The sequence below is a fragment of the Lycium barbarum genome, chromosome 1 (genome assembly GCF_019175385.1).
Source record: "Lycium barbarum isolate Lr01 chromosome 1, ASM1917538v2, whole genome shotgun sequence".
In the NCBI taxonomy this organism is placed as follows: domain Eukaryota; kingdom Viridiplantae; phylum Streptophyta; class Magnoliopsida; order Solanales; family Solanaceae; genus Lycium; species Lycium barbarum.
Genome location: NC_083337.1, coordinates 165,435,510 through 165,452,815, shown reverse-complemented (window position 1 = coordinate 165,452,815; position 17,306 = coordinate 165,435,510). Strand labels below are relative to the sequence as shown.

Sequence of the window (17,306 nt, the reverse complement as noted above, 5' to 3'; positions counted from 1 at the left end):
GCAGATTACAAGCGCATGCACAAAAAGAAGAAGGTAAATATTAATAAGAGATTGCTCTTTAAGTCCAAATTTCAATTTTTTTTTTTTCTTAAATTTCATGCTTATTCAAATTAACACCATCGCATAAATAGAAATGGAGGGAGTACATATTATACACATTCTCTTCTACAAATAAAAAAACAGAAGAGATTACATCCACCAAACTAATACAATTCATCCATGGCCATAACATTCGGCCTGAGATTGAGAAATTCACCCTAAGCTTCCTCCCCTTATCCAAAAAATTACACGGGGGGAGTATTAAAATTTGAGAGGTAAAAGTAGGAAAACTTTATTTATCATTTCCATCTTGTTCTTCAGCTCGATCATCTTCTTTAATAGTCTCAAGTTTTGGAGAATGAGAATGTTTTTGTGGGAAAACAAAAAGTGAAGGTGCAACCTCAATCCAAGGCTTTACATTAACCATCTTCTTCGCCATTTTCAGTACTATATATGGTACAAACGTACTCTTTCTCCTTTAGAAAAAAGACAAGAAAAAGAAGTACGAATGGTGAAGTAATTGGTTTGAGGAATATACCAAAATGTTTGGAGGAGTGTTTATTTATATAGGGAGAGGAATTAGCTGAAAATATCAAGAACCGTAGAGTGGATGGACGGTTCTATGGGATTACACGTGTGTAGAATGCCATAAATAGAGACAAGAACAATAGAAGCGCCAACGAAGGCAATATGGGACGTGGGCTATTATGAATTATTATTGTTTGGTGGAATGCCCACATCAGTTTGTTTGAAATTTCCTCTTATTGTTGACACGTATGAACTTCTAGAAATATCTTTTCTTTATTTGTTGTTCACCTCTATTTGCGTATCCTACTCTTGATTGTTAGGTGGACTAATAATGAGTCCGAGCGGGTATAAAAATATACGGTATTTACTAAAACGGAATGATCAAAAATTTATATACCAAAAGGGGTATATCGTGGGCTGATCCACGATATACCCCAAAAAAAAAATCATCTGACAACCAAGTCAACGAAAAAATAAAAAATAAAAAATTAATTGTATAACGTGGATCAGTTCACGTTATACAATTAAAAAAAAATTCCAGCGTTTTACAAAATAGGAGTCCGGAACCAAAATGCCCAAAGTGTTTTTTCCATACTTAATTTGACTAACGATTAGTCGTTTGTCAAGACTCCGAAACGTCAATATTTTATCTAGAACCTGATATAATTTTCTGCGTACAATAATGTAGGCCCAATACATCAAGGATACGTAGACGTTGAGATAGTCATTTTAGGGGTTGAAAAAGGTGCCCGAAGTAAGTTTTGTTTGAAAAAACTTAGTGATTTTTCCATACTTTGACCAACGATTAGTCGTGTGTCAAGACTCCGAAATGTCAATATTTTATATAGAACCTGATATTTTTTTCTGCGTACAATAATGTAGGCTCAATACATCAAGGATACGTAGACGTTCGGATCGTCATTTTAGGGGTTGAAAAGGTGTCTGAAGTAAGTTTTGTTTGAAAACTAGTTGTAAAGTGGTCAAACTTTAGATGGTCATAACTTTGCGCTCGGACGTCCTTTTTACGCGTTTTTTTTTAACTTGCATATTTTTTCGAGATCTACGCGGACGGCGGTTTGGCCGAGCCTATTTTTGAAAAAACACCTTTTATCCCATTCAATTTCAATTTTCCCCCAAATTGGCATGAAATTTTCAGATTTATGTACTTATAAGATGATGATACGCAATAGATTTCAACGTAAAAATCCCGGGGTAATGTAGCTGTGAATGTCAATTTCACTTCTGTGGTTTCAATTTTTGAAAATAAAGCTGACTAATTTTCTCGACATATAAAGTTGACTAAAATAACCTTATAGTCAAACACTAAGTTTTTTCAAACAAAACTTACTTCGGCTTCTGGAGCGCGGACTACAACTAGAAGGAGGAATGAAGTGTAGTACGTGCAAGCAAACAGGTCATAAAAGAATCGCTGCCCCGACAGAAATCAGTAGTTGTTGTTGCTTGTTGGTTTTTATGTTTTTTCTTAAGTTGTACGATCTTTGTTTCCTTATGTAATCTTCCAAAAATATATAACATGTCTTGTACCGTTTAAGAGTTGGTATGTAATTTAACATTTACTACTCAGTTAATGTGTGACGTTTATTTAACTTATATTTTATTTTTTATTTCTGTTCGCATATATAACACATTTAATTATTGCATGTGTTAAAATATTTATTTGAATTTTTTTGAAAAAATAAAAAAATCAATAAATTTTTAGCGTGGATCAGTCCACGTTATACAATTATTTTTATTTATTTTTAATTTTTCGTTGACTTGGTTGTCAGATGAAAAAAAAATTTGGGGTATATCGTGGATCAGCCCACGATATACCCCTTTTGGTATATAAATTTTTGGTCATTCCGTTTTAGTAAATACCGTGTATTTTTATACCCTTTAGGCTTCGGACTCACTATTAACCCACGATATACCCCTTTTGGTATATAAATTTTTGGTCATTCCGTTTTAGTAAATACCATATATTTTTATACCCTTTAGGCTTCGGACTCACTAATAATAGACGTGTTGCGTAAAGTTTTAACTCACCATTTACTAATTTATTATGGTTAAATACATTATGGGCCTTTTACACTTGATAAAAAATTCTATTTAAACATTTCACTTAGGGGTTTGACTTATTGATCATCCGACATCAGTGGAAAATGTGCATTTTAGACATGCATTATTGATATGACACAACGCATTTGGCTTCTCACTCACACTCTTAGATCAATTTCTCTCTCTCCATACTTCTTCACTATTAGTGCTAACTCACTCCAACAAGTGCCATTTTTCCTAGTAAATAGTGCATTGATCAGATCCAACAGAATTGAAACCTAAATAACATGGGACAAAAATGAATAAAGACAGAGGGAGTGAGTGGACTTGTGATTAAAAAACGGAAAATATCCAAACATCCCCTTAAATATTCGAAAATGAACGGTTATGTTCTTCATTAATAATTTAACTCACAAAAAACCTTAACTGTTCAATAATTGGTGGAATAATAATTTTGGTATTGCATTAGAGATGTAAATTAAGTCATCATATGAACAGCGTCATTAATTTATTATGGTCATACACATGGACGGTCCTCTAAACTTGATTAAATTTCATAGTTAGACACTTCTCTTAGAAGTTTCATGTGTTGTCTATTAAACACACGTTGTGGATATGATAAATCGCGTATTTCATACCTTTTTGTGAATGTGAAATATATTTTTATTGCTGACGTGACTTATTATTTGTCATAATAATGGAGATTCAGGGTTGTGATATTTATTTGATGAGGCTGAGAAGGGATGGTTCGAACCAGCCCGTTAAAGTAGCCCACGTTCGTACGTAACCCATCAAACAGAGAGAATGACCCCTCTTTTAATCGGGTCATTTCCACCTTTTCCCTTATTTTGGGTTAGGCCGTTAATTTTTGGCCCTCGAATAATTTCTTTTTGCACCTTTTCCCTTATTTTGTGTTGGCCGTTAATTTTTTGCCCTCAAGACGAATAATAATTTTGGCAAACTTATTCAAATGACTATCTTATTATAACTTCCTACCATTTTAAATATTACTATTTGTAGCTACATTTTAGCAAAATAGTGTATGTTTTCGCGTGTATTTGTTGCCAACAAATACATGAGAGAACATGGTAAAAAAAAAAATCAGGATTCTTGATTTTAGCCTTTAACGGTAGAGCTATTAAATTAGATATTAATATATATTTTTAATGTATTTTAGTGATTTTTTTTATGTATTTCAGTGATTTTTTTATGTATTTTACAAAAAAAAAAAAAATGATGTATTTCAATGGCTTTTTTTGATGTATTTCAAATACATTGTGTACATTCCAACTACATATGAAGCCAAATATATTCAAATTTTTGTGTATTTGAATGGATTTCAACAAATACGTTCAGATACAAACACAAAAATTAACAAAATACACTCAAAAAATACAAAGACGAATACATTCAAAAATAGTGTATTTGTAAGATGTAGATTTTTGAATGTATTTGTATTTGGCTTTTAACAAATACACATGGCCAGATCTGAAACACTACCACCACCAAAAACTCTAATCTCTTCACCACCACAAAAATCCTAATCTGAGACACCACCACCATCAAAAATTCAAATTTGAGACACCACCACCGCCAAAAAAACCCTAACCTTTCCACCACCAACAAAATCCTAATCTCTCCACCTCCACGTCATCTTTTCCGCCGCCGCCGCCACCAACAATACACACGGCCAGATCTGTGTCATCGCCTCGTCAGATAGAGTGAAAACAGAGAGAGGGGTGAGCACAGAGGGAAAGGAAGAGGGAGAGGGAGAAGAGAGAGGGGTGAGCACAGAGGGAGAGGGAGAAGAGGGGCGGCGTGGCCATGGTGTTGGTGGTTGAGAGAAGGGTAGAGAGATTTTTTAGGGTTTTGAGAAATGAAAAATCTGAAATGGGTAGTGATTGAAAAAAAAAAAAGATATGTGTTTGGGTATGTATTTTTGATATAGCTGTCATTTGTAATTTAAAAAAGTTAATTAGCTATTAAATATAATTAAATAAAAGGGTAGTTAATATTAATAATTAGGTCTTAAAAGAAGCTACAATGAGTAAAAATTCCTAATTTTTTTGCGGGCATAAGTTTATACTTTCGCTTCACAATATTTCACAAGTCACGCCAGATTACTTAACCATATGCCCCGCTAGGCATAAATTCGATTTTAAACAGCAAAAATTAAAAACCAGCCCATTTGAAGGGCAAACCGGGCAATTAAATGCTTCTAATGTGGAGGTTCGAAGTAAATTGCCTTGACATCCAACAGGAGGTCAAAATGAATCAAAAGAAACTATGAACGGGATATGAGAAAATGTTCAACCCTTTAAGGGACATAGATATCCTTAGGAAGATATTTATTATACTCATTTTCGAACTTAGAAGGTGAAGATAAAAAGGATCTAATTATCTTATAATGAATTGACGTTCACCACCATGTTCGCTGATATGGAGTGAAACTCATTCGAACCAACATGAGCACTAAGCTTCCAACATAACTCCCAAAACTTCCTTGAAACCTAAAAGTTTATATTCCAGGCAGAGCACAACATCCTTAGCGCCCATTTCACATGTTTATTCGGCATTCCTTGGTAACTTCAAATTTGATTAGGAAAGCTACAGAAAGGTAGCTCACAACTAATTGACTCAAAAGGAATATGTATTATTGATCCATATATCCCGCCATAAAAAGCCCAACGGGAGCAAGTACTTGAAATGGCAATCCATAAATCATTTACAAATTTTTTCAACCCAATTACGTGTGCTTTCCTAAAAAAAATTATCATCATCAATTTATATTCTTTCAAACTATAGTTGGTGGTGTATTCCGGGAGATGTAGTTGTTAAGACTTCACACTTTGACATGGGAATACTTCAGAATACACTTTATATGTCCTTCACATCCCTAACCCTTCATCATTTATGAATTCCTTCTAAGGCAAATCAAATAAGCTACAACAACAATTAGTAAACAATCCTTATTTAGCCTCACCTGAGAACGAAGAATCTGATGAACCTTTTTCTTCGACCGTTAGGTCCTAAACTAATTTTTACATTTTGACCTTGTTGGATTTGGAGAATTTCTGCGATTAAGCACAACAATTATTTTATTTATCATTCAAGTGAAAAATGAAAAGCTCTAGCAAACACAAATAACCCTACAAAACTCTGAGCTTTATTTGCAGATCTCTGTGTTTTTTTTTACTAATATCTCCCGAAAGTAAAGGCACTGACCTAAAGTACGAACATAAAGGACCTTCACAAGTGTGAAGATGCGCACCTTCACAACATCTGGCCTTCATCGCAGTTTTAAGACATTTAGCTGCAAATGCATTTTGAGGAATGACTTAACCCAAAATTTCAGTTTAGAACACCACTGACTAAATGCCAATATTTTGATGGGTAAGGTGACTACCCAAAGGTGTGGCTTAGTGATGTTGAGAATCCTGAGGTCTAAACAAAAACACTAGGTGATTTTTTTGGTGGATAGAATGACCTAATACCAATTGTTGGTGGGAGGTGGGAGGTATCCCATGGAATTCGTTAACATAGAAAAAAGGAACAACTATGACTTGTGAAAACGCAATAGTTAAGGTTTAAGGTGTGTTTTTGATCAGTAACACTTCCAAGATACAATTTGGTTTTATACTGGACTATAATCATAGTGAGAACCAACTTCTTCGACACAATAAATGGACATAACGGATATTCTTAGTAGTGCAAACATGTACAGAATAAATTTACATGTTTCAGAACACCATAATGAGTTTAGTGAACCTTTTATAAGAGAGCTTTGACAACAAAAAAGGACCAACCCACCTTGATCAATTCAAGGTTCATAAGAGGATAACAACCTCTTCAGTACTTCTCAATGTGCTCTAGGTTTCATCCAAATTATACCAAACAGTTAAGGGTAGGAGGTTTGTAGATGCAAGTGTTAAGCAACTTTACTACAACCACTACAACATAAGTTGTATCATCCCACAAGTGAAGTATGGCCGAGACCTTACCCATACCTCGGGGAGGTAAAGAGGCTGCTTCCAAACGACACGGCTCAAGCAATTTTACTCCTACTAATGTCAAAGTATAGGAATTTGGACCTAAGAACTATCCGACTAGGCAACAAATTCCAACTTCATACCAAACAAAGATAACCTTTAAGGCATTTCACAAATTAAAAACAGTAACATCAAGCAATAAAAACTACTAGCCAGACTTATATGAAGTAGAACAGTAATAAAGCAATACTAAACCACTTCATCGAGAAAAAAAAAACAAAATCCAAACCACATTTTTCCCGAAGAAAATAATCCAATGGTACTCCATAATCATATCAAAATTATCCTCGGTAAAATCCTCAAAACAAACAACATAAATAAAACATACATAAACTATAAGAGCAAAATCAGAACATAACCACCTCAAACCGAATCATCAGTTCTCGGGAATCTCGACATCACCATTAGATATCTCATCCTGCAAATCCTTAGGATCTTTTCCATCAACAGTGCAACCAACAGACACACAAGTCCCCAAAATCTCCTTAACAGTTCCACTCAACTCCTTAGCCATAGATCTTGGTGCCATAACCTTAGCAATCTCAATAACATCATCAAGTGAGATGTTCCCATTATGCTTAATGTTCTTTGTTTTCTTCCTGTCACGTTCAGGTTCCTTCAAAGCCTTGATAACAAGTGCTGCTGCTGAAGGAACAACGGAAACCTTAGCTTGACGGTTTTGCACAGTTAGTTTAACGGTGACACGTAGACCCTTCCAGTCTTTTGAGGTTTCTTTAGCGATGTCTTCACCGATTTTTTTAGGGGAAAGACCGAGTGGACCGATTTTGGGTGCGAGTGAAGATGCCGCTCCCACTTCACCACCGGTGACGCGGACGAAAACTTCGACAACTTGGGATGGATCGAACTTTGGCGGCATCTTGAAAGAGAGAGAGAGTAAGGAATTAGGGTTAAGGTTTTGGTGTGGTTTGTTGAGGAAGTGGCGAGTGAGGAGATATAAAAGTAGGGTTTTGGGGGATGGGTTGAGATACCCTTTATGGGCTTGGCTTGCATGTTAGAACTATTCAAAATCTGGGCTTAGCCACTTCGGATCATTTGCCATTCATGGGCCTACGATTGTATACTAAACATCTCTTTCTTATTCTCTCGTGGGCTTTGCCAGCATATTCTGCACGGTTTGTTATCATCATCACTTATAAATATGAGTGAAGTCAGTTAACTGGCCAATTAAAAAAAAAAACAAATTGTGCCGAATGTCCTTTAAAGGCACTGGTCTTTAATTTTTGTCCCTCAAATTTGAAATTTTTAATTATTGGCCTTCGCCAAAACACTCATGGGTTTCGAGTTCGAACCCCCATTCAGTCAAATATTTTAAAAAAAGCGCAAGGTAGAGGTTTGCCTTAAGGCCTAATTTTGAGTAAAAATTTTGCCTTAAGGCAAACCTCTGCCGAATAGCAATCGATTTTCCATTCAACTAATTGAAGAAATTGCACTGTTTTCCATTCAAATTGGCTGGTCTTTAATTTTTGTGCTTAGCAATCGAACTTATGCCTAGTGGTGTATAAATTCTTTAAGGGAGCGGGACATAAATTGTGGAATATTATGATGTGAAAATGTAAACTTTTGTTCCGAGAAATAATTGTTTGTTATGAGCGAGAAAAGTTAAAGACCAGCACAAAATGGGGACATAAGTGCAATGAGCCCAAATAATTTGCCTAAAGTTTACTTGTGAATTAAGATGGATGGGTGGAATCAATTTGAGCTAAAAATAGTTCATATATCAATATGTATCATTTAAACCATTTTCCTTTGTTAGCTTTATAATTGGTTCGGATGTTGTCATCCAAGGGTGTAGTTTGGTGGTTAATGAAATAAGTAGAACAACGAGATTTCATGTTCAAAATTTCAGTGGAGGCAAAAATACTAGATAATTTTTTCATCTATCCATGCCTCGGTATATAGAGTTACCCGATACGGTGCAGGTAGTAAATTGCAGCTGCCAGATATATATATCCTATTAAATTAGTCATGATGCGAGCAATCTAATTGAACACTACAATTATAAAAAATAAAAAAAAAACAAAAAAAAAAACAACAGTTCGCAAGTTGGACTTGGACAAAAAATGTCACATTTGACCAAAAACTTGTATTTTCTAATAATCACTTTGCGAGCAAAATATTAGTATATGATAGTTAAGAGTAATGGGTCTACGATTTGCTGAGTTCATTGCATTTGTGTATACAACAAGTGGGGTGCACGAAATATTTTTATAGTTGAACACTATATAAAATAAAATCATATACGTAAGTAAGAGACTTGCTCGAGACCAAATACCCAATAAATATAACTTCAAGCTATAGAAAGTAGGCATAGATCTCTTCCTGAGTTGTGACTTTAAAGATCAAACGCTTATTATTAATAAACCAATAAATATAACTAATAGCAAGGGAATAACTTTATTTCTAACAATTCTATCAAGCAAGCACTATGTTCTATCATGATTTCGACCCGGGACAATCCCTGGCTAATCACATAGTCCTCACCATAGGCAGGATGTTGGCGTTCCCCAACCCCTGATATAATAATAAAAGGGAAGACAAGGAATAAAAAAGAAATTAAGGATAGAATAGATTGACACAATTGAATATAACTAAAAGACAACCCTAACCATAGAAGATTAAGACCTTCAATTAGATTATCCAAAAACACAAAACTCTTAAGGTGACCAAAAGGGATTGATTTCCCAATTAACCACCTTCTCAACAATTCAAACAACTAAAAGCTTCACAAGCTCTCAAACACTCAATTCTAGAGTTTACAAGTTTTCAATATCTCTCATCAAAATAATCCAAGTCTTCTATGAAAAAAAAGAGAACCATTTATACTATGCTAGAAATAAAAGATAGCAAAAGGACATAAACACCCTTAATGAGACAAGGGCCTTGTTTGGCTATTCTTCTTTCTTTAAATTCTTGAAATCTCCTTTGCAAGAATAGCCAACTCTTCCTTTTTTAGCCATTATGGTGACTTCCCATTTCCTCTTCTTCTCTCTAAGCAATCTTCATCAACAAATGGACTTGGGATTCAAGGTGCTCATCAAAAATATACTCAAGAGCCTCCCGCTTCATGAATAGGCTTTGCAAGTGTTATAGTTCCCAGGCTTAGCTCCTTTTGAATGGCCTTGAGGCAAGTGGCCTTGCATCATTCTTCCCATTTTGAAGAGAATTTGTCCTCAAATTTGATGGCTCATCACTTTCAATCACCACAGGAGATAAGTCACGAATGTTGAAGGTGTTGTGAACTTGATATTCCGGAGGGAGATCAATTTTGCAGGCATTATCATTAAGCCTTTATAGAACTTCAAAGGGACCATCTCCACGCGGCATTAACTTTGTCTTTCTCTTGTTTTGGAACCTTTCTTTTCGAAAGTGCACCCATACCCAATCTCCCGGTTCAAGTACCACCCATTTTCTTCCTTTGTTTGCCCTCTTCGCCACCTCTTGATTCTTCTTTTCAAGTCGGAGCCTTGTTTTTTCATGGAGCTTCTTCATAGTTTCGGCTCTCTTGTTACCATCTATACTCAATACCACATCTTGAGACAAAAGGTGATAGATCCAAGGGGGTTAGGGGGTTAAAACCATACAGCGCCTCAAAGGATGACATGCCAATAGTGCTATAAATAACCCTATTATATGTAAATTCTCCTAAAGGCCATTGGTCTTCCCAAGAGGATAACTTCCCCTTTACCATGGCCCGAAGCATAGAACCTAAAGTCCTATTAACAACTTTGGTTTGGCCATCGGTTTGTGGGTGGCAAGAGGTGGAAAACAACAACTTCGTTCCAAGCCTACCAACAATTCTTTCCAAAAGTGGCTAAGAAATTTGGAATCCCTATCGCTCACAATTGTCTTGGGAATGCCATGCAATTTAACCACATTTTCAACAAACAAGGAAGCAATATGAGGAGCATCATCAACCTAATGGCAAGCAATGAAATGGGCCATTTTCGAAAAACGATCAACAACAACAAATATGCTATCTTTCCCCCTTTTTGTCCTAGGCAATCCCATCACAAAGTCCATGGAAATGTCAAACCAAGGTTGTTGAGGGATGGGGAGGGGAGTGTACAAGCCGTGGGGTTGGAGCCTAGATTTAACCTTTCGGCATTCAAGGCATTGGCCACAAATTCGAGCCACATCCCGCCGCTTGTGAGGCCAATAGAATTGCTCTTCAAGAATCCCCATTGTTTTGTCAATCCCAAAGTGTCCCATCAATCGCCCATTGTGTGCCTCCCTCACAAATAACTCCCTCCAAGAGCTCATGGGCACACATAGTCGTTTGTTCTTGAATAAAAACCCATCAAATTTAGAATAGGGAGTAGAAGATCTATCCCTAACCACCTTTCCCTTTCCCATTCTTCGCATTCTTTTTGCAAAGACGGGGTCCTCGGGATACAATGTCTTCAAACTCTCAAAACCCATCAATTTGGAAGACAAGGTATTGATCAAAACATGTTTCCTTGATAAGGCATCCGCCACTACGTTATCCTTTCCCTTTTTGTATTGGATTACATAACGGAAGGATTCAAGGAATTCAACCCGTTTGGCATGCCTTTTGTTCAACTTACCTTAGGCCTTAAGATGTTTTAAGGACTCATGATCGGTCCGAATCACAAACTCTTTAGGCCACAAGTAGTGTTTCCAATTACCCAAAGCACGAATTAAGGCATACAACTCAAGATCATAGGTAGGATAATTCAAAGTCGCTCCCTTGAGTTTTTCACTAAAATAGACTATGGGCTTTTGGTCTTGCATTAAAATGGCTCTAATACCTACTTTGCCTTGCATCACATTCAATTTCAAAGATTTTGTCAAAGTCGGGTAGTTGCAACAATGGTGCGGAGCTAAGCATTTGTTTCAATGTTCAAAGGCATTAGCTTGCTCCACACCCCAAGAAAAAGGTTTGATCTTTCGGATTACCTCGGTCAAAGGAGCTGCTATGGTACTAAATCCTTTAACAAAACGCCTATAGAAATTAGCCAAGCCATGAAAGCTTCTTACATCTCCAATGGATTTTGGAGTGGGCCAATTTCTTATGTCATCTATTTTGGATTCATCAACCTCAACCCCTCTTGAGCTCACAACAAATCCCAAGAAAACAACTTCATCCACACAAAAGGAACATTTATCAACATTGACATAAAGTTGTTCTTATCTAAGCACTTCAAACACACATTTCAAGTGAATAACATGCTCATCCATGGTTTTACCATACACCAAAATATGATCAAAGTAAACAACCACGAATTTGCCAATGAAAGGTTTCATCACATGATTCATCAAACACATGAAAGTACTAGAAGCGTTAGTCAGGCCAAAAAGCATCACCAACCATTTGTATAGACCAAACTTGGTCTTGAATGCGGTTTTCCACTCATCTCCGGGATTCATCAGGATTTGATGATACCCGCTCCTAAGATCTATCTTAGAGAATATGCATGAACCATTCATATTCCCATTATGCTTAATGTTCTTTGTTTTCTTCCTGTCACGTTCAGGTTCCTTCAAAGCCTTGATAACAAATGTTGCTGCTGAAGGAAAAACTGAAACGAGCTTGACGGTTTTGCACAGTTAGTTTAACGGTGACACGTAGACCCTTCCAGTCTTTTGAGGTTTCTTTAGCGATGTCTTCACCGATTTTTTTAGGGGAAAGACCGAGTGGACCGATTTTGGGTGCGAGTGAAGATGCTGCTCCGACTTCACCACCGATGACACGGACGAAAACTTCGACAACTTGGGATGGATCAAACTTTGGCGGCATCTTGAAAGAGAGAGAAAAAGAAGGGATGTGCTGCTAGGGTTAAGGTTTTGGTGTGGTTTGTTGAGGAAGTGGCGAGTGAGGAGATAACATGAGATATAAAAGTAGGGTTTTGGGGGATGGGCTGAGATGTGGTGTTTACCCTTTATGGGCTTGCATGTTGGAACTATTCAAAATCTGGGCTTAGCCACTTCGGATCATTTGCCATTCATGGGCCTATGGTTGTATACTAAACATTTCTTATTCTTTCGTGGGCTTTGCCAACATATTCTGCACGGTTTATTATCACTTATAAATATGAGTGAAGTCAGTTAACTGGCCAATTAAAAAAAAAATGTGCGGAATGTCCTTTAAAGGCACTGGTCTTTAATTTTTGTCCCTCAAATTTGAAATCTTTAATTATGGCCTTCGCCAAAACACTCATGGGTTTCGGGTTCGAACCCCCATTCAATCAAATATATAAAAAAAATCGCAAGGTAGAGGTTTGTAATAAATTAGGCATAACTTTTCGGGGCAGAGGTTTGCCTTAAGGCCTAATTTTGGGTAAAAGTTTGCCTTAAGGCAAACCTCTGCCTCAATAGGTCTAATTTTGCTACAAACTTTTGTCTTGCAAAATTCTCTATTTTTTTTTTACTGAGCCGAGGTTCGAATTCAGAACCTCGGGGTATTAGGCGAAGGCCAAAAATTAAAGACCAACAATTTGAGGGACTAAAATTAAAGACCGGTGACTTTGAAGGGCAATCGTGCAAATAACCCGACAACTAATTGAAGAAATTGCACGGTTTTCCATTCAAATGGGATGGTCTTTAATTTTTGCGCTTAGCAATCGAACTTATGCCTAGTGGTGTATAAATTCTTTAAGGGAGCGGGACATAAATTGTGAAATATTATGATGTGAAAATGTAAAGTTATGTTCCGAGAAATAATTGTTTGTTATGAGCGAGAAAAGTTAAAGACCAACACAAAATAGGGACATAAGTGCAATGAGCCCAAATAATTTGCCTAAAGTTTACTTGTGAATTAAGATGGACGGGTGGAATCAATTTGAGCTAAAAACAGTTCATATATCAATATGTATCATTTAAACCATTTTCCTTTGTTAGCTTTATAATTGGTTCGGAGGTTGTCATCCAAGGGTGTAGTTTGGTGGTTAATGAAATAGGTAGAACAATGAGATTTCATGTTCAAAATTTCAATGGAGGCAAAAATAGTAGATAATTTTTTCATCTATCCATGCCTCGATATATAGAGTTACATGCTGGTAATAAATTGCAACTGCTAGATATATATATCCTATTAAATTAGTCATGATGCGAGCAATCTAATTGAACACTACAATTATAAAAAAAATAAAAAAACAACAGTTCGCAAGTTGGACTTGGACAAAAAATGTAACATTTGACCAAAAAGTTGTATTTTCTAATAATCACTTTGCGAGCACAATATCTATACATATGATAAAGCTAGACATAAACAAGGTGATGTGACACCTCTCTATGGCCTAGAAAATTATTTATATATATATGGTATTTTCTCTATTTCTTCCTCATTTATGTGATATGTTAAAAAAACTAAAAAGTCATTCTTTCACAGTAGTGCACCGACGATCTTAGCATCGAATTCAAGACCAATGTTATTCTTAAATAACACATAAATGAGACTTTAAAGTTTCAGTTTTTTAACCTTTGATTACCTATCAATTACCTACTTTTAAGACGTTCATTATCAATTATTCCAATAGTTACAGAGGCAAATATATATGTAACTCACAAGTTCTCTTCAGAAATTATTCTGTAAGTAACAGATTTAATCGTGAACTACTTGCCACCAATCACGTTTGTCATTTCTTTAGACGCCAGGTGATTAGCTTCTTTGAATGTTTTGTTTTTGTTTTCTTTTCCTTTTTAACTTTTTTTTTTTTATATAATAACATATTGTTACTTTTGGTACATGAATGTGATTTTTTGCAAACTGAAATTAGGTGATTAATGAGGTTATATGTTGATGTAATATTACTCCATTTTGTTTGGTAAGTTGTTGATATTTTGTTTTTGATGGATTGATATGATTTTCTATATGTTATTCTCTTCTTCTTCCCATTTTGATCTCAAACATGCATCAGCTTTCTTGAATCGAAACTAGGTTTTTTTAGGTACTAAAGTTATTGGTGTCAGTTGTGTTCTCATTCTTATATCATGTATTTTTATAGAGAGTATAAGCTTATTTTTGTTGGTTAGCTATTAACTGCTATAAGGTTAGAAAATATATCAACAATAGTAAGTGAAGATGTTATTTTACAATTAGTTTACCAAAAATTCTCCATATTTTCAATGAAAAGGAATTAGTAAATGATAAATTTTCTCAATTGTCCAAAATAGGATTTTCCATGAAATTAAAACTTGAAAATTTTGTTGTACTTTGAATTCTCTCCCCTTTTTGGCAATGTTGTGTGTTGAATTCATAGGAATCTTTATAGAAAAAAATGAGTAATTCTTTTTACATTTTATAAATTTTTAATATATCTGATGATTTTGAGGACAGAAAAAGAGTAGCTTTAGAGTGAAGTGCATGTTATAAAGAATGTGATTTTGCCGTGAGAGAAGACAGGAGAAGGTAATATGCGTTCTTAAAATAAAGGGACAAGAAAGCAAGAAAGAAAGAAAGAAAAAAAGGAAAAACATAACGCGAAAATTGTTCAAAAAATTCTGTTGGTATGTCTTTTCTCCTTTTTCCTTATTATTTTTGTGATAGACATTGTAGTTGATGCATTTTAAAAAAAAAAACATTAAAATGGAACTCTTAAATTTATAGATGAAGAGTTAGATAGATACTTAATAGAATAGATAAACAAAAGAAAACTACGTTTAAATTTTATATATCAACATAAAGAGTTTTCTTCATCTTTTTCTTTCATGATTCTTTAAGAGAAAATATAAAGTATAGTTTCACTTATTTAGATTATTATATAAAGTTCAACTATATATAGATGATTAAAAATCGGTAATTGACAAAAAAAAAAATGACAATGATAAAATAGCTTAGAACCTAAAATCTAAACAATCTGAATTTTAAGTCTAAAGAATATTTAAATATTTTTAATACCTGGTATTACAAAGTTATTTTATAAATTCAATAAGATTTTTATAATCGCGCGAATCAGTACGCTAGTTAGTATGATAGTTAAGAGTAATGGGTCTACGATTTGCTGAGCTCATTGCATTCGTGTATACAACAAGTGGGTTACACGAAATATTTTTATAGTTGAACACTATATAAAATCATATACATAAGGAAGAGACTTGCTCGAGGCCAAATACCCAATAAATATAACTTCAAGCTATGGAAAATAGGCATAGATCTCTTCCTGAGTTGTGACTTTAAGGATCAAACACTTATTATTAATAAACCAATAAATATAACTAATAGCAAGGGGATAATTTTATTTCTAACAATTCTATCAAGCAAGCACCATGTTCTATCATGATTTCGACCCGGGACAATCTCTGGCTAATCACCTAGTCCTCACCATAGGCAGGATGTTGGCGTTCCCCAACGCTGAAAGAGATTTCAGGATCGTCGTCACTTTCCTTTCACTTTTAGATTTAACAAGATACCAACTAATGAACCATGTGCAGCCCTACAATTTCGATGAACATGTGAGTCTTTACATCTCAAGTAGTTGTCACTTATTATGCACATCAAATACGTGCCCATTGTACCATAAAATTTCCAAGTTGTGCAAGTTACAACTAAACCAAATTTTAAAAGCAGGTGAAACACGGCTTTCCTCTTTGTTTTTCTTCTTTCTTGGCCACTGGTCTCGTTTTGCCAAAGTCATAGTCACTATATGGATAATTCCACAAGCGTCACGCTGCTAGCGGTCCTCCCCATTAATAATTGAGTAACAAGTCCATAAGTAGTTCTATCATTTCTTTTGGGGGAAAGAGATGGTCTACCTTAGGGGAAAAAATAAGTCTTTAGATATCAGAATTTTCTCTATATCGTGAGTTCTAACTTTTTCTTCTTAAGATAAGAAGGAGGAAGATATTTTTGTAACAGTAGTGTACTTACTAATTTGCGTGCGCCTCAAATATATTTTATTGGATACATATTGAAATAACTCCGTCAAGATAAGTCTATCCACCAATTCTTTGACATATGAAACAAAATTATATCTATAGGTTTTTTTTCTCTACTAGAGATATTATCCTAATCTCCCGTGATTTTTTCTTATATTATTGACCGCTAGGCCACATTCTTTGATGCAATTGAAAAGAAATATTTGATATTTGACTTAAGAGTTTTGGATTTTAAGCGTGGTTTTACAGATTTTTTAGTGAATTCAAATGTAAGAAAATCCACAATTATGAACCTTATGAACCAGTATTTATAATGACTTTTATTTATAGCCTATACGAAAATTTAGGTCAATGTTTTGCACAACTTAGATGAAAGTAGAATATAAATTTTACCAAAACTACATAGTTACATGTATATTCTCCTCTTGTTGATAATCCCCCAACTTGACATTGTTAAAATCATTACATCAAATTACTAATTTAATGCGCAATGATTAAAAGAAAACCTCATCATATGGATTTTACCTTTCAGTCTTGTGGAAGAAGACCAATTTAAGGAGTTAAAAAGAAACCCAACAAATTTAATTAAATGATATTGAATGGAACAGCTTTAACTTCTTCTTGAATCAAAAAGCACTGCTATCCAATTGGTTTTGTTAGGTAAAATAGCTACCATGTTATTTTTATTTTTATTTTTATTTGTGAAAGAACTCACCGAAAAAATAGGATAGTTTCAATACTGAGGAATTTATATGGACCGTCTCGATTTAGATACAA

General features: G+C 34.9%; 1 protein-coding gene across 1 annotated transcript; it reads right to left on the bottom strand.

Moving 5' to 3' along the window:
* Positions 1-6,907: 6,907 nt before the first annotated feature.
* Positions 6,908-7,621, bottom strand: LOC132605042 (large ribosomal subunit protein uL11x). The gene has a single exon (XM_060318354.1). The coding sequence runs from the start codon at positions 7,549-7,551 to the stop codon at positions 7,051-7,053; it is 501 nt and encodes a 166-aa protein (XP_060174337.1). The 5' UTR covers positions 7,552-7,621; the 3' UTR covers positions 6,908-7,050.
* Between the last annotated feature and the right edge of the window lie 9,685 nt (positions 7,622-17,306).